At 44.3% G+C, this 19002-nt stretch overlaps 1 protein-coding gene across 5 annotated transcripts in view; it reads left to right on the top strand.

The window, feature by feature from the left end:
* lrba (LPS-responsive vesicle trafficking, beach and anchor containing) overlaps positions 1-19002 on the top strand; it is a 193755-nt gene that overhangs the window by 60025 nt on the left and 114728 nt on the right. For 4 of the 5 annotated variants that reach the window (XM_071923412.2, XM_071923411.2, XM_078289969.1 and 1 more), the window contains exons 23-33: positions 248-435; positions 1136-1289; positions 2691-2871; positions 4672-4808; positions 5523-5630; positions 5755-5896; positions 6024-6381; positions 12333-12511; positions 14312-14396; positions 14689-14822; positions 15784-15845. In XM_071923412.2, the coding sequence (XP_071779513.2) occupies positions 248-435; positions 1136-1289; positions 2691-2871; positions 4672-4808; positions 5523-5630; positions 5755-5896; positions 6024-6381; positions 12333-12511; positions 14312-14396; positions 14689-14822; positions 15784-15845 (1728 nt within the window). The remainder of the gene's footprint in view (positions 1-247; positions 436-1135; positions 1290-2690; positions 2872-4671; positions 4809-5522; positions 5631-5754; positions 5897-6023; positions 6382-12332; positions 12512-14311; positions 14397-14688; positions 14823-15783; positions 15846-19002) is intronic. The other variant, XM_078289964.1, reaches the window with a different exon arrangement.

Raw genomic sequence — 19002 nt, 5'->3', positions numbered from 1 at the left:
GTATGTGACTCTCTTTACATTTTCTATTTTTTCTACAGTTTTGATCTTTAGTTTTTATTCAGTAGTGTTGCATACTTTAAATGCATTATTTTTACTAGCATTCGTTGCATCTGGAATTGATGTAAATATCTTTTTCCAAGTAATTAATTAGACAAAGATGACTCTAAACTCTTTGTAACTGCTTTCTCCCGGCCCTACCTCCTGTTAAAGCTACTCACGTATATGTCTTTGTGGTGTGTGTCCACAGGATCCTAGCCAAGGCCAGCCGGCAGCAGCGGCGGTAGGAGGGGCTCCAGGCCAGGCCAGAGAGAGCAGCACCTCGGCCCCTCGTTCCACCATGTTCCGTATCCCAGAGTTCCGCTGGTCCCACATGCACCAGCGCCTCCTCACCGACTTGCTCTTCTCCATCGAGACAGATGTCCAGATGTGGAGGAGGTAGGGTTCACAATGATCTTCTGATGATGACTGTTAATCGAAATACAGATTCACTGAGTCTTTGAGCAGAATGTGGAGGAGTTTATATGTCGCGAAGCTAGACTTTTCAAGCAGTGCGTCCACCCAATGCTTTTTTTGTGCATTGCATTGTTGACCGTTAATCACGCGTTGTATTTTTAATGCATACAGCTTGAAAATGTATAAATAATGTGACATGGTGATTAAGGATGGGACAATATGCTTATCTCACGATACAATATGATAAATAAAAGTTCAATGACAACAAAGTTTGACTGTGCGGAATTATGTTTATTTCTAAGACACAAATCTTTCTAGCAAAGGCATTAGCTTGCTAGAATGTAAACAACAAATTAAAAATTAATTTAATTTAAAAATCATTACAAAGTGCAAATGATATAATTTGGATGGAGAGCTTGTGAAATTGTGATGGGCAAGCCGTCTCATTTGTGATTACTACAGCAGAATAAATGTAGCTAATATTGCGATTCATTTTTCTGCCCCTCGATAGGTATTGTCACATTTTTGTATTGCGATATATTTAATTTCGATATATTGTCCCATCCCTAATGGGGATGCATTTGCATATTCAATTTTGTCAATTATGTCAACTAAATGTTTCTGCCATTTTGGAGTGTTTTCCATGTTATAGAACTCTCTCTTTTTCTCCTCTGCCTCTCAGTCACTCCACAAAGACAGTTCTGGACTTTGTGAACAGCAGTGAGAACGTGGTGTTTGTCCACAACAGTGTGCACCTCATCTCCCAGGTGGTGGACAACCTCATCATGGCTTGTGGAGGCATCCTGCCTCTGCTGTCTGCTGCCACCTCCTCTTCTGTGAGTCCCCCGATGTTTGTGTGTCTGTGTGTATGTGTGTCTGTGTCTATGTGTCTCAGATAGCTCCAGTCGCAGGAGGTTATCCATCCACATTGACCTTTCCCAATCACATTAGACTACAGTTAGCCGCTTCCTAACATGGTTAGTTTGTTTTTGTGTCATCTGACCCATTTGACTGTAGCTCTTAGGTAACATGATTCTTTGCTTCTGTCAATACTCTTTAATTGACCGCCCTGTCTGAGAAGAAAGGGGTTGATGTTCAATTCCATTATAATTTGGCTACAATTGGCTAAGTCTGTGAGTGCTTTTTATTGGGACAGTACAGAAATATAATTGGTGTCAGTTTGCTATAATGTTAATGACTTGGATGTAATCTCCCATAAGGCTGGGCAATATGGCTAAAATGTTTTTTTTTTTAATTTTTTTATTATTTATTTTTTTATTTTTTTATGTAGTGCAGATAGGTAACAGTACAACGAAGAAGTCGAAGACAAACAAAACAAACACAATAACATACAAAGACAAAGATGCCATGAATGTGGCTCAAAATGTTATGCTAAAATGTTTTATATAAGTCAATAATAATAATTATTACAATATGCACAGTGCTGGAAAACTCTGATACTATGGTTTGCTGCTGAGAAGTTTTGTTAGTCTCACAGAGCAGGTTCACTGGTTCTTGTGGGTTCACTACCAGCGCTTGTTTGGGATTGCAGTTGCTTACATTGTGCGTGCTCTAAAGGATGATATTGTCTCAACCGATGCAACTGGTTCATAGTATTACTTGACTGTTGGTATGGATCTTTGACACAGTTTACAATGTATGCTTCTCTGTTTCTTGTCAGAAGCCAAAATATTTCCACACTGCCAAAGTTAAAGGACCTTTCTTATCAACTGTCTTCCTCATTTGAGCTAAAGTTAAAGGTTGTAGCTGTGGGGATTTTTTATTTTTGTTTGCTATTGCATAAATTTGCATCACAGCAACACACACTCAAGCTTACAAATTTATAGTAACCAAAACAGTTGCCCATGGTGCTGCGGTGGACGTGTGCCTCTTACTGTGCAACCTATCTTGCATTGATTAGCTCAGTTATGACCACACGAGGTGTCACTTGTTAGCTTGCTGTCAAAGCCTGAAAATAAATTATATCGACTATTATCTAACATTTGTTTTATATTTATATCAAAGAAAATTCTAATAATTATCGTTATTTTATCACTCACCCTGTATCCTTCCTGTAATTATCGCTCACTCAGAATAACTGCCAACATTATCCCGCCTTAATCTCTTAACCACCATCGTTTTGGGTGAGCAAATGAATGGTTATTCTTCATTTCTATAATTATTTGGTCATTAATTAACCATGTAATTGCCTCATTTCTCCCTGTCTCTGCTACCAGCATGAGCTAGAGAACATTGAGCCATCCCAGGGCCTGGCGGTGGAGGCCTCGGTCACCTTCCTGCAGCGCCTCATCAACCTCGTGGACGTTCTCATCTTCGCCAGCTCCCTCAACTTCACTGAGATCGAGGCAGAGAAAAACATGTCCTCAGGAGGCATCCTGCGACAGTGCCTTCGCCTTGGTAGGCATGCTACTGTATCTCTGCCCGTCTGTCTTTTTGTCAGTCTGCCTGCGCTTGCTTTTCTGGCCTCTTCTCTGTCCCCGTTTTTGAGTGCTGATGCTCTCCCCCTCCCCCCTCGCTCGGTCCACCCCTTCCATTTCTCTGACTCATTATTCCTGAATTTGCTCTTTCCCTCTTAACCTTACACTTTCTTTCCCTTGTCTGTCCTGTTTCCACTGCTTGAACCTACCAAATTTTTCAGTTTTTCAGCTGTCTTTCTACTCATCTCTGTCCCCTCACTTCATTTCCCTCTCTTATCTCCTCCTTTTACCCAGCCCGCTCTCCTCCCCTGTTCATCGATCCTCCTCATATCAGCTGGCAGTAGGCTCTTGTATCAGCCCCAGTCATGGCTCCCCATAGCCTTTTTGACCCCCCCTTCTGTATTCTCTCTTTCTTTCCTGCCCTCTTCCTCTCCGTCTCCCTCGGCTGCTCTCATTCCCCCGTCTCTCTCACTCTGCTCATATCAGCACACTCTTATCTTGTTATTATAACCCCACTGCATGGCAACACTCTAAAATGGCTGCTATCATGATATAGTGAGTTCTCCATAATGGCCTTGGCTGTACTGTAGTGCAATGTAGCCCCAGGCCTTTTCCTGCCTTCTGTTCCAGGCTATTAAAGTTTCCTCTGACAGCTTCAAGAGCCAAGGCCCGCTCCAGCTGAATAAAAGATATTGAAATACTTACATTATTCATTTTATGTGGCGCACCTTCCCAACTAACACAAATCAACACAATACACACTCACAATGACACACACTGAGAAAGTCATGCAATACTTAGTACATTGATTTAAATAATTTCTTCATACTTTGTTCCATTTAGGCAACGGTGCATATCCAGGTATCCGTTTTTGCTTTTAGATACTCATTACAGTGAAGGACATAAACAAAATGGTTGTCTGTATGCCACCTTGTTAAACAAAGAGCGGTTCTTAGCTCAGACATTATCCAACTACAGTTGGGGTTTTGCAGGAGAGTGATGCCTCTATACAAGTCCACTTTTAGCAAGCAGCCGTTATGAAATGAATATTTGATGAGGTATGCTCTCCCCATTGCTGGCACCTAATCTGATTTTGGGAGACTGTAACAAGGTTTTAGCCCCCCCCCCTTCCTTTTTATAAATGGTCGTATGAATGAGTAGTCCTAATGGAAAAAGCGAGCCCATTTCCAGACGGAATAATTCCCCCCCCTTGTAATCTAAACGGCTCAGAGTTAACATTTGTCAGTTGTCAAGTACAGAACAAAGTAGTAGGGGGGGGAGAAAAAAAAAGCTCAAACAGAAGAGCAATACATCAGATTGGATATGGTAAGTGTGCCAGTGTTGAACCTTCCCAAAGTTATCAAACCACAAATATTTTTTGCGGCGAAAGATGTATCTTGTTGCATGCTCGGCATGTGCACACCCTAGCAGCATCATTTGTTATAGGAGCTCCATATAGAGGATGTGATATGAGCACACCCTCGCACTATGACCTTGGGAGGAGAGGTGGAGCAGAGAAGAGTGAACGATGCTGCCAGAGTTGGCCAGAGCGCTGACCTTGTCTTGCCCCCTCTTTTTCTCCTTTGTTTTTGTCTCTCTCAGCAGCTCTTCTTGTACCTTTCTCAGTTCATGAGCCTGTTTTTGATTCCACTTTTTTTTTACACATCTTTTTTTTTAGGGACACCATTTCTTGTTATGATCATTCTCTATTGTGTATTTCTCTGGAAATTATTCCATTTATATGATGTCATGTAATATCTCTTTCTCCATCCCTCCCCAGTGTGTGCTATGGCAGTGAGGAACTGTCTGGAGTGTCAGCAGCACGCCCTGTTCAAGCCTGGCACTGAACCCTCAGCACGCAGCTACGGAGCCATGCCCAGCACCCTGCTGGGGACAGCCAAGTCCATGGCCGCTCAGGCAAGTAACCCAGCTCTCCTCCTCATTTCATTATCTTATGTCTTTTCTACACTTGCTCTGGTGTAATTAATTCTAAATTTGCTTTCTGTCTCCCAGGTGTCTCCCATTATTATACATATGCTGTTTTTGGTATTGTAATTTCTCAGTAATTTGTTCTTCCTCTCCTAATGGTTTGCATATAGACTATTATTAGAATTAGTTCTTCCACTTAAAAATAACCACCGACATCATCCTTTGTTGTTTTCCTCCTCCACTCTGGTAAACCAGAAGAAGCTCTGCCCTTTGTGCTTCCCGCCAACAACAACCAAGTGTTATTGCATTAGCTCATATCTTATTGTATTACCACACTGGCTGCTATTTGTTACACTAGACAAGGCCTTTTGTCATTGCCCCTTTGATTTGATACAGTGACTTCCAGTAAAGTCATGCTTTTCTTCCCTGAAACTGGTGTGTAAAAGCTCATTTATAATGCAGTGGCTCTATAGAAAAGCCATTATGTTAAGGACATGGTCCCAGGAGGGATAGCTTCCCTAAGTCCCGAAACTTTACCCTTCTCCGTCAAGTGCACATGGATTAATAAACATCCTGATTGGTGTAAATGTGCAGTTTGCACTCATACTGTATTTTAAACCAAGTTGTAGACAAGAATATTCTTCAGTGTGGTGATTATGTTATTTTCTGTGTGTGTGTGTGTGTGTGTGTGTGTGTGTATAGAGTCCTGTTGATGCAGTGACAGGTGGAATGTCTCCAGTCAGAGACCTGGACCGGCTGCTTCAGGACATGGACATTAACCGCCTTAGGGCCATCGTATTCAGAGATATCGTGAGTCGCACAGCACACACATTCTCATACACATGTACACAACACACATAACGCTTCTCTCAGTTTTGGTCCTTGTGGTAGAGGACACAAATGCAGATTCTTTAGTGTATATTGTTTGTTTCAGGAGGACAGTAAGCAGGCTCAGTTCCTGGCTCTCGCCGTGGTCTACTTCATCTCAGTCCTCATGGTGTCTAAGTACCGCGACATCCTGGAGCCCCACAATGACAAGAAACACCCTCAGCGCTCCCAGTCTGCCAGAAGCACAGGTACACAGCAATTTCATTTGGAATCTACTTCTGCATAGGAAGATAATACTGCATGCGAGGTGTTTCTATAATGCATGGCTGATATTGCTTTATTCCTTATATTTCTTTATTATTTACGTCTTCTCAGATAGTGGTGCCATTTCTGGCGGGGTAGACGTGGAGAACGGTGTGTCTCTTCGGCGGTATGACTCCGGCATCGGTGACGACCACGCCTCGGCCGCGGCAAGCGAGGCGGAGTCGTCGTCCTCCGGTGTGACTCACGGCCCGGACGCCATCTCAGAGGCCTTGTCCACACTGTCCTCCGAGGTCAGACCCGCTGCGTCCGGTGACGCTAAGGGCAAGAACGTGAAGGACATTCTGCGCAGCTTGGTGAGCACGCCGGCCGACGATATCACGGTGGACCCCAGTCTGCTGCCACCAGCGTTTCTAGGAAGCGTGGGCGACGCCGCCAGAGAACCGACGATGCAGTTCCGCTCCTTTGATAGGTGAGGGGGCAGGTTCACACATGGATTGACACACACACAGTATACTCCTATACTCATTATGGAAAATTGTTTTTCCTGCACAGTCAGTTGGGTGATTCTGGTGGGAAAAATGTGGGTGAAAATTTCCCTGTCCAGCTGTTGACATGGGTGCAGACCTGACAACTTGATCAGTTTCTCAAGCGCCCATATGCTGTATCCTCTTGTGAATCTAGTTTACCATGTCATCCCATTTATCCAACCCTAACTGCAGAGGACTTTTTGAAAGGTAACCTCAGAGGAGGCTACGGTGCAGCATCAAAACCATTCCGCAACAGGAACCTTTTTGAACTGGTGAATCTTCTGACTGACTCCCTCCCTCCACCTCACATTGCTCTTTCTTTTAGCTGTCAGTGCAGGTCCTCGACCCAAACAAACAGCCTTACAAAGTACCTGTCTTAAGGAAAACGCATCAAAACAGGAGGCATGTCTGCCAGTGGGACAGACTGGGATGAAGACACGGAGAGACGAGGCTGGCAGGAAGCTGTTTCTTTTCACCATGTCACTGATATTTAATGGCTTTCTTTTTCATCTCTCCTGGTTCCTCGTCTCTCCCTGTCTAGCCTTTGCGGGACTATCACCCACTTTCTGGTACTAAAAGATGTATAAATTGCATTCCCCGTGGAGGTGCGGGGGCGAACGGTCAGGGGGTGGCGAGAAAAGCAGGGTCGGGTACTGAAGCCACAGACGGGCCCAAGTGAGAGAGGACGGACACCGGTCTGGTTTGCATTTGGAGCGTTGTTTCTGAGGCAGACGTTCGCAAATGGGAGAGGGGGGGGGATGGTAGTGGGAAGGGGAGAGAGAGAGTAGAGAGAAAGAAGCCTCCACGGGGGTGAAGTCAAGTCAAGGTTCTGATGTACTGAAGAAAGCATTTCTCCATTTCTCTCTCTCTCACTCACACACACACACACACACACAGAGTCCACCTACCCCCAACTGTGGGAATTCCGAGGCATCTCTGTGATCGTGTGTCTTTATCTGAGGAATGCTTTGTCAGGTCTCAGGGCGCTCCTCATATCAGGGGGATTAGACTGGCTCCTGTCCGCTGAGCACACACAGTAGGAAGAGAGGACGTCAGGAGAGCTGGAGAGCATAGACTAACAGCTCGCTCGCTGCCGATGGGAGCCCCTCCATGCAAGGCGTACAGCCCAGCCACGGCCAGCGCGCTTTTATCCCGGCCCCCCCCCTTTGAGAAGAGATGGAGTCCTCGAGGCTGGGATTCACAAATGAACACACACACACATGCATATATACACATATACACACATGCATGCCCTTCTCCCACCAGGACCTGTCCTCCCTAGCTCCAGACCCCAACACTGAGGTGCCAAGTTATTTTGATGCCTCCTGGACCAAAGCCTTCTACTATCCATACTATCTGGCTTTACTCTTGTAATTCCCTTCTCTTCTCAGTTTACCACTCTCTTTCAGCCTGTTGTCTCTCACTCCTTGCCCATTGCAACTACCATGCTAGTAGATGTGTTCTGACGGTATTTATTATCTTGTTGTAATGACTCCGTATCTCTTGGTCTAACGCTGTTGAGCATCACCCACTAACCTGTATGTCTCCCAGTGACACCAATACAAGCCAGAGCTGACATTCTACACTGACATCTCCTGCCAAAACATGGCAACTTTCTGCTGGACCTGGGGGGCTGGATTTACGAGACCAATATATGGAAAAAGCAGGGATCTCCCAGATAAAAACTAGGGTGGGTCAGCGGGGTGAAGTATCCCTTCTGATTTATTTACTAGCGGAGACCCGCTGGATCTCTCCCATCCATTTCCCAGCCATGCCCCTGTTATGACAACCAGTCTGCAAATATTTGCTGACACTAACCAGAGCTAAACAGTGTCATTGTACAAGCCAGTGATTTAGACTGCATGGTTCAGCAGAATATGTGTGTGTTAGACATTGGGATATACATAGTGTAGTTGTTTGCATTCCTGGCAACAGGCCCCACATGCATGTGAGACCTGATGTACAGATGAGTTGAGCTGGATGGTGAAGTATTGTTAATGTTCTGCTTAGAAAGAGGGTAAGCATGTCAGACACAAACACAACTTTTTGAGTGAAGGCAATTTGCCTCCCTTTTCCTTTTCCACACTACTCTTGGCAAATGAAAGTGTTAGAAGGATGCAGAACTAATGGGAATATAGCACAGACAAATGGGGATGCACACCAGCTCACTGGTGAACCTGCATCAAACTGGCAAACTAACTGTTTTGTAACTTTGTCTTGTTAATTGAAAAAATCCAACATTTATATGTGTCTTATGTATTAGTGCTACAAGCGAACACTTGCAAGGTTTCACATATATTGTATGGTTGTGGTATTGTGCTAATTAGATCCATGTAGCCCTATAATGCAATAACACACATAGACAACATGACAAATACAACACACACGCACACACACAGACAAACACACACAAAAACATTCTGCGATTCTCACACTTCTTTGGCCTTAAGGTCACCGTTGCTCCCCTCATAAATCACTGATGTCATCAAGGTAATGCCCCTCCCACCCCAGCTATCATCATCCAATCACAGCTCAAGAGTGTCAGATGTTGTGAACTTGATTGGGAAGTAGTGTGTGCGTGCGTGTGTGTGTGTGTATGGTAAATAAATGACATTCTGGACATTCACATGCACAAGGTTGCACAAAATGAGGGTGAAAGGGGTGATCAAAGCTCTGCTGGGGTATACACTCCCCTCCCTCCTTCACATGAATCGGCCATGAGGTTAACACTCTAGAGGATGGTACTTTTACACATAAGCGCGTGAAAACACAAACACACACACACACACACACACACGAGCGCACACACACACACACACACACACACACACAGAAAATACTCACACACTTAACCACTGACACTTTCTTACTCATTCTTGCACTTGACTCGCCTGAAATAGCAGAGATTACTGGAATCACAGTGTTTACTGCACTTATCCAGTGTAGGTTAAAACCTCTAAATAATTCAGCCTCGGCCCAGCTTACACATGCACACACTGTACACACACTGCCCTCGGCTCCTGTTTGTGGGTCGAGCGGGGCCGCTGACGGCTGATTAATCGACTGGGGCGGCCCACTCACGATAAGTGTGGCTAATGACCTGCTGAATAATTTACCGGGCCTTTGCTGGGGAACAGATGGAAGGCCAAACACAGAAAATGGACATGTTCACTGGCACACACACACACACATGCATGCACTTGTACACTCATGCATTTACTATTATGTGTACGCTCATATATTCACAAATATGTAGACACACAAGGCCAGTGAAGGAGCAGGCGTCCTCTGTCTCTCTCCCGAGCCGTTGACACCCCGGGGTGCTTCACATCAGCACCGCCCTTGTTCCCTGATACCACCACCCAGTCTACTCACTATCTGAACAGACAAAAGTTACCAGATACATTTATCTCTACCCTCTGTCTGGCTTACAGCACTGATTTCATTCTGGTCTACCACTGTTTCAGTTTTTATGTATCAGTCTTGACCTATCTTAAAACCCGGAAACAACTGGTTGGTGTAGCTAAATAGATTCAGGAGTCCCGGTTTTATGGTGGTGTGTGTGTGTGTGCGTGTGTACTGTATGTCAAACGCAACCGTCAAACTATTGTGATCCTCAGGCAGCTATATTATTCCCGAATCATAGATCACTCCAAGGTCAAAAGCAGTCAGTGTTTAACATCCACAGTAACTTTTAATACATCTGATCTGCTCCCTTAAATCAACCGAGAGCAGCCTTTGATACTTCAGCCAGGTATCTGTCTGCACTGTAGGGAGCCAGACCCCACTATCCCCTCGTGTGTGTGTGTGTGTGTGTGTGTGTGTGTGTGTGTGTGTGTGTGTGTGTGTGTGTGTGAAAGCATGCATGTGAGACTGTGAGAGAGTGCATGAATGTATATCTCATTCCTTATGTCTGTATGCTACTGTGTTTTTTTATTTTTATTCATGTGTTCAAATTTGTGTCTGTGCATGTGATGTGTGTATGCATATCTTTGCGAGCATGCATTGGTTTGTGTTTTTGAGAGGGAGCAGTAGCCAGTGATTAGACCCTGCTTTCCCTGTGTCAGCACTGATAAGCAGGGCCAGGCTCTCTTTGATACGGCCAGTGGTCTGTCAGAGCCCCGGTCTAAACTGACAGCTTATCTGCATGCTGCTCTCCTCCCCATCCACTGTTCTGCTGGATGGGAGCAGAACAGGTCTGCTCCACTGTGTCGCACCACATCGCTGTGTGAGCCGCTTCCCATTACTGTGCAGGAGGAGCATTTAAAGAAGCAGCATTATACTTACCCAGATAACTGTAAAAAAAAGTTTAATCTAATTGTCAATGATCTTGTAATTTGTCAAATGAAAATTGTATATCAAGGGCCAAATGTGCAAAGTGCATTCTACACCATAGTACCCACATGTCTGGGCATTTAAGGAAGAAGAAGAAGAAAAAGTATCTATGATCCATGTGTACGCATTGAGACTTTGAAGTCAGAGTGTGGATATACAGACCATTTTCCTGCTGTAGGGCTAGTTCTATCTGCCATTTATCTTGTTTTGTAATATACCCTTTAATCTCTGTCCATAACTCTACAGGTATTGACATGCAAGGTGATTATACATTGCAGGGCTTTGCTCACACCTATAGTGTTAATTATAAATCAAAGTGGAGATTCCAAAATTGTTATTGCTATGAGACATCCACATGCCATGCTAGGTAACAGGTAAAAGGGGTTTAAGACATCCCAGTATTAGTGGTGATGGAATGGAGCTACCATAAGAAAATGACATCCATATGTCTGGTATTTTGGTACTGGTGGTATTGATGACAACATGTATTCAGAGATCATTCTTGAGTCTCTTGATCATGTGCACACCTTCTTTGAGCATTATTGTTGCAGTGCCATTACTTGTCATTTAACATGTTTTCTTTACTGCCTCAGTATATTGTAATAGGTCCTCTTTTGTACTCTTCTCAGAAGCAACCTCAAAGCTTAACTTCAGAATTGCCTTGTTTAGGCCTACTGCCATTTTATTTACTTACACGTTTTTCATATCAAGAATGATTTTGTTAACCAGGGAATATATGCACAACAGATGAATATGGGGTTTCAGTCACCAATTATGGCTAATTGCGGTAGTGGATGGGGTGTAAACATACGCTTCTGTATGTGTTTGCCATTTTGTAAGGATTACATTTAATTACAAGAAGCCTGTGCTGGTTGGTATACACAGTGTGTGTGGTGGAATTGTAAAAGGTGCATCAGAAAGGAGCTTTTCAGTGTGTCACTGAAATATATGCTCTTATTTATGCTTTTATGTTCTTTTGTTTATATTAAAGTTCTGTATACAGCAGGTAGCTGTAATTACAAATGCCTTTTCATGATGAACATAAAATCACTTTCTAATCCTGCCTCTTGAAGTATTTCCCATGAAAATTCAAGGTGCTTAGGCACAGACAGACTGCAGTAGTGGTCCAATAGAGTTTTCTCAAAAGTCATACAGACAAACAAACAATCTCTTGTTCCAGTAATGCCCAAAATAGATACTGTGTGTCCACAAGCAAAATGAAATGCACTAGTCACCACAGGTCCATATTATTGTATTAGAAATAGATATGGTGTACCAAACGAATAGCATATTAGTCCAGATGACTGACTGCTGCAGGGAGCCCATTGATTTGAGGGAAGATGGATGTGGCCATTCCAAAATATTGCATGTCAGGAAAATCGCCCCCTAATTACTCCTCTAGTGTAATGGGTTGATGAAGGCATCGGTGTTGTTCCGGCCACACTGTACACATGGAAGTCTTATGAGGCTCGCTGTGAACTGGCACCATCAGCATTTTTCTTACAATAGCGCTGTTAAGTTAACAGTGAAATGAATAATTTGTCCCATCTCTCTACAGGAGTGTCGTCGTTGCACCCAAGAAAGTGGGCATGACGCCATCTCCAGGCTCCTCCTCTGCCACCACCCCCGTCCCCACAGCCACTGCTGCCTCTGTGTCCGGTGGGACACCTATCAACAGCGTTGCCGTGGTTTCTGCTGGCGACGCCTCCCAGAGCACCTCTGCAGAGTCTGCAGCTGGTGAGAGCGCACAAACATCCGCACACACACACACACACACACACACACACATACATACATTATGAAAGTGCATTGTTTTGTGTGAGGGCAGCTAAGTCCTAGCCTGGATGAGCCTACTGAGAAAAAGTCAATATTTAGATATTGTGTGTCTGACAGAAAAAGAATGCTCTGTTCATACAATGTAATCCACTTAGCCAAGTCCAGAGAGGAGAACATAGCAGAATTAGAGTTAAACTGAGCGAATAGACACACACAGTAGTCTAATATTAGGCTTTGATGTTGAGATGGCGCTAATTTTAGTTTTTACATTACTAAGATAATATATCAAAGTCATGGCTATTTTTCATAGCAACTTGATGAAGATATTTATATAGATTCAGTGGTGAAAGTGGGTAAATAATGATCAGATGGTCAACATTTTTTCTTTTCACCTTTTTGTGTGTGTGTGTGTGTGTGTGTGTGTGTGTGTGTGTGTATATGAATGTGTAATGTTGTTTCACTGAGGAGTGTGTCTGTGTGTGTTTAAGAGAGGAGGAGGGAGTCACTTGAAAGAGGGGTTTGTGTGTTTTAGGAGATTGTGCATATAGAATCAGGCTGAGGATGTGTGTGTGTCTGCATGTGTGTTTAAGTGTGTTTGTGTGTGTGCATGTGAATAATGATCACTATTAAAGCCGTATGCATAGATGACTTCGTGTGAAAGAGTAAAGTGTTCTTGAGTAAATATGCTTTGTGTGTGTGTGTGTGTGTGTGTGTGTGTGTGTGTGTGTGTTTTAGGGGGGCAGTGGGAGGACTAATGGAGATGAGTTCATTTACTCCTCTGTGTTTGAAGGAGCTACTTCAGCTCCAGTGGGATACTCTCAGCAGGCCCACATGGCGCTGCTTAACGCCTTACACACACACACACACACACACACACACACACACACACACACACACATTCCAGCCAACACTACACTGGCTGTCATTCCTTAAGAGTTATCCCTGCTTGGAGACTGTCCTGGCTGGAAAAACAAGCCCACCGAAACACCAGAGGAATCCCCCTCCTCCATATTCAGCTGGGCATTACCTTATTTATGAGCCACAGTGAAGTGAATTTACTGCCAGATCAATCAAACATGGACTTTGTACCTTGTGTGCCTCTGTCTCCAGAATGAAGTCGTAAAGCACCTTTTAGTTGTATAATGAAACAGTCACAAAAACGTCCCGGAGGGGTAAATTGGTATGTAATGACTTAATGAATAAAAACGATTTAAAAAATAGCAGACATTTTTTTTCAGATTTCACATTCCAACACAGGTGCAGCACTGAGAATACTGCTGATAATGATATGGACTTACCTATTATTGCACATTTCGGTTTACTTCAAATCAACACTGTGGATGAAATATTAAAATATGCATTCCACAAAAAACTATAGCCCAAAATATGTTTGCGACTGATGTGAGGCATGGAAATGTTCCACATTTATATGCGTTTGGTTTTCACCATGGAAACCTCTGAATTGTAAAATGATAGGGAAGACATATTGTGCCAGGAGTACATCATCCGCTATCTACACATAAAATTACACTATACTTACAGCGCACTTGTCCTATTAGACCATAAATCCCCCTATTCTATACATTTGAATGGGGACCACTGTATTATTTCATAGACGGGCGTTTGCACACAGATTTATGGTGCTACCCTGTCCCTTGGTGGTGTAATGTATTGGTGTGTGTGTGCGTGTGTGTGTGTGCAGCGTCCTATTCTTGTCCAACGTCCAGACTAATAACGGAGTTCTCTGGTTTCTCCCTGCAGCAGGAGGCCAGGTTCCAGCCAGCACTAGCTTGCCATCTGTCCCCGCACTCTCCCCCATGACCCAGCACACAGCCCCCAATATGAGGTGATTCATCTTCTCTCTGTCTCTCTCTCACACACACACACACGCACACACAAGCAAACACAATCAGCTATTCCTGCACATCCACTTTGTCCCTATTCCAGTTTTTTCCAGCTACATCAAAATATATATCTATTTTCAAATATTACTTCAAAATCCAACTTCAAATTTTCAGATGTAATGTTCTATTTGAAATGTAGCGTGTTCTAGATTTATTTTGGTGTAGCACAAGATCACTGATTGAATTTCACTCATGTACTGTGTGTGTTTGTGTGTGTGCTGTATGTGTCTCCAGTATCTCAGAGCGTCTGGAGCACGCTCTGGAGAAAGCGGCTCCTCTTCTGAGAGAGATCTTTGTGGACTTTGCACCCTTCCTCTCTCGGACCCTGCTGGGCAGCCACGGGCAGGAGCTCCTTATCGAGGGAACCAGTGAGTACAATACCATAGAACACAAGCTACAGACACTGGTACAGATACACACAAGCTGTTCTGCCTGTCCCCACTGTTTGTGTAGTTTGTGCTTCATCCCATGTTTCACTCTGTCCTCATTATTCACAAACCTTAAGGATGGTATATTTTATAAGTGATGTCCTCATTTAAATGCAATAAAATCTCCAGGCTGTTGTTAAAAAAAGAGTGTGTATTGAGCTGAGAGCTAGTAGTCTTGCTGAAGGTTTCAGGGGGCCAGGTCAGAGGCTAGGCCACTAATAGGAGTGTTTGGGATGTCTGCTGCCACCAAACAAAATGGAAAGTTGATTGATAGCTGCAGGGGGGCCTGAATAGAAGGCAGGGGGAGGTGTGTGTGTGCTTGTGCATGCATTTGTGTTTGTGTGCATCTGTGACGGTGCATGTGTCTCTGTGTCATATGAAGAGCAACTGAAAGACCAAAGGCTACTCTCCCCTCTTTCCGTCTGTGCCTGTGCAGCAGACTCTGGCCACTCTAGTGGCCCCCTGCCCTCTAAAAGCCCAGGGCTCACCATTAGGGATCAATGGGACATATGCTGGCCAAGTCTCGGCCTGTAATACAAGGCCCAAATATGTATTAGTTTACAGTAACATCATGTCGGCTCATTAGGCCCATCAATACTATCTGCTCCCTTGCAGATGGCACAAGGTTAGGTAATCCCAGTCTGACTGTTTGTGTGCGTGTGTGTGTGTGTGTGTGTGTGCTTGCGCGTGCACACGCACAGAACGTGTGTGTATGTGTGTTTCCATGTGTCCATGTGTACACAATTGTTTTCCAACAAAAACACCTTGAAACATATTGATGCAGAAGAAACATTTCATGAAATCCAAAATAAAGCCAAAATAAATAATTTGTGTTTATTGTCTAATGTGCAATAGTTTTAACCCAATCATTATGTCACCCCCTCTCCCTGCGTCTCTCCAGGCCTGGTGTGTATGAAGTCCAGCAGCTCAGTGGTGGAGCTGGTCATGCTGCTGTGTTCACAGGCAAGTCTGGCATCTTTATCTCTTCTTATCCCTGTCCTCCGCTTCTCCACCCATCTGATTTATCAGGCTCACCTTGAGTGCAGTAAATCCACAGCGCAGAGTGGACAGTGGGCCATCCAGCGCCTTATCTTCCCTCCACACTACCTTGTCTACCTTCGGGCCGTTTCCACATTCACCTCGTCCCTGAGCGAGGGCAGAGAAACCAGAGAGAAGGCATCTTTGGCTGCCGATATTGGTTCGTGGGTCAAGGGTGGTCGACATGTCCGTGTCACCTTTGACCCCGGGTGCCGGCCTTTGTGGCCTGGGCCAAACTGATGAGGAGGGATAATGTCGATTTGATGGTGCTTTGCATTGATTATCCCTCTCCTCTCTGTTGTCTTGTAGGTGTTTTGTTGCCAAGTTTATTTAGCTGATGCTGGATTCATGAATACTAATTCGGGGATCATAAGCAGGCGTGGGCAGATCAATGATCAGGGATGTCAATAGAGCACTCTAGGATGGCTGCTTAGCATAGAGAGAGACAAGACTAGAGAAGGCTAGTAGTCTAGTTAATACACATTGTGTATTTTACATGCACATTTTAATGCATCGCAGGTGAAAACATGCAAAGTGTATCTATGCTGTATAGAGATATTTGTTTTCATAGTGTAACACACATAAACAAGCGTACTCATATACACATCCAATGACAAGGACAACAGATAACTCCCCTCTGGCCTCATTTGTATGAGCCTTTACCATTTAAAGCACCCCGTGAAAAAACAAAAAGATCTCCAATACAAAAACACATCTGATTAATGACACCTCTCTCACCACCGCACTAGCCTTTTTTATCAGCTATATTTTCAAAAGGAATAGCGCCTGTCATCTGGTTTTCCTTTCCTTCCCCTTCTCCCCCTTTTAACCCCTCCACCCTATTTACTTCCCATTATTCACTTCACTTCTTCTCTAAAAAGGTAATATAGTGAGATTACACATCCGTTTGGGTGTCAGTGGCTATGCATAGATTTGGGCTAGCGGGACGCACGGAGGGAACGTGAGCCCCAACGTCCAGAGACTAAGGAATAGCAGGAGTGAAAGCTAGATAGAAAACCAAAGAGAGAAGAATGACAGGCTCTAATGCACCTATTTGTCATATCTGTCAGGGTGTTGTTTAATGCTAATCTAATCAAAGGCAGAATCTTGGTGATTGCCCCGCTGCACAGCTCATGCCTCGCTTTGGTCCCCAGCCCAAGCTATTTCTTCCTTTTACTGAGCTCCAAGCCACCCCCCCATCTCCACACCAAACACACACACACACACACACACACACACACACGCACACTTCTTTCAGTGAGGAGACCAGGGATTGGCCAGTGTAGTGTTGATTGCTTCAATAAATCATCCAACCAAATTCTCTCACAGCTAATGCAAATGTAATTTTATTGTTGTGTGGAGGGGAAAGGGAGGGGGTGGAAGGTAGGGGGTGATATGCTCTACCTTTCACCATGGGAAAAGTGGAAAACAGGGAGAGACTCTCCTCTGGGCTAAATTACAATGTATAATTATTTGTGTGTGTTTCTTCTCCTTCTCGTGGGGCAGCGAGAGTGAGCCAGTGCCGTGATTGATGACATTATTTAGCGAAGTTTGTCGGGCCCTCTGGCACAGGAAATGCTCAATTCTCCCACAGGAAGTGCCTCAGCGGCCATCTTGTGCCTTCTCCCCTGCCTACAAGCCAACAGGCGGAGGGAGGAGATGGAGACGATTTTGATTGATTTTTTTTTTTCTTCCTCCCCCTCTCTCTTCATCAGAGATGCGATGTGATGCCATCTCAGTGAAATTTTAATTAATTTCCTGTGCCTGGAGATGGAGTGGAGCCAGGGTCAAGGGTCAGGAGGCTAGGGACCGCAGAGGAGTTTTTAATCAGGGATCCTATGAAAGTTGCATTGGCGGCCACATCAGCCTGGCATTGAGGAGAGGATTGTAAACCGCCGTTTGATAGTGCCCCATTTCTAAACAACTACCACAGCGCTCCCAATTAAAGGGCCATTTTGATCAGACATTAACTGTTGGGGTGGCATGTTGCCTTGTTCTCGGCTGTTATATTGATCCTCATATGGACTACTGCATATACAAAGTGAGGATTAATGATCATATCGCTGTAACAGAGTGCCGTTCAATACAGTAGAGAGAGCTGCCACGTATCTGCATCTGCTATTGTTTGCAATTCAAGCTGTACACACTGTTTACAAATAAGAATAGTCATACTTCTGCCAATCATAAAATTATTATAATAATTATAATGTATTATATGGATAGACGGAGAGCAAGAATGTCTCAAAAACACACAAAAAGACACCCCACCAGAAACAAAATATTTTTTGCATTTCTCTTATGTTATGAAAATGGCTCTGAAGGACGTTTAGCAGTAATCTATTTCTCTGTCCTTTGGGCACTTCTAAGTGTTGAAGTAATGGTTTCAACTTATTGGAGAAGAGATTTCTTTAAGGTGTGTATCAAGACATCCTCTCCATCCAGGTAATCGCATGTGATGGCTTCTTCAAAGTAGGCCTTGCATATTACATGAATATCATCTGAGAGTCGTCCACTGGACAACCATACGTCTACTTGAGGCCTCGCATGTAAAGAGCCTCTCTCCCCCTCATCCCATGCCCCAAATTCGTCTTGACAGTTTCACTCTCTCTCTCGCACACTTTTTCTCCCCCCTCCCCCCACACCTTTGTCATATTTACGGCCAGTGTGTTGTTTCCTGGGTGCACTCCTTGAAGGGGCTTCCACCCAAAACATCAGATGAATAAATAATGCGCTGGGACAAGAGAAAGAGCTTTCCCTCCCTCTCGCTCGCTGCTGGTCAGGGCTTTGAGAAATCATCTCATCGGATACTGGACAGTCCACGATCAGCGGAGGCCCATAAATCTCCTCAGTAGCTGCATTTGTGTCCTGTAGATCAGCCATTATTGTCCGGCCCCTCTGTCAGCCCATCCATCCTTCTGCCATTTATCAGAAATGCATCCTGTACGTGGAGGGAAGGGAGGTGGAGGAGAGAGCTGCGGGGGGGGGGGGGGGGGGGTCACTGGTTACATGATGGTCGAGACCAGATAAGAGGGACTGCTAAAAAAAAAAAAAGACTGTCAACTATTGTAGTCCAAAATAATTT

This window comes from Centroberyx gerrardi, chromosome 3 (assembly GCF_048128805.1).
Source record: "Centroberyx gerrardi isolate f3 chromosome 3, fCenGer3.hap1.cur.20231027, whole genome shotgun sequence".
In the NCBI taxonomy this organism is placed as follows: Eukaryota; Metazoa; Chordata; class Actinopteri; order Beryciformes; family Berycidae; genus Centroberyx; species Centroberyx gerrardi.
This window is presented reverse-complemented; position numbering and strand designations above follow the sequence as displayed.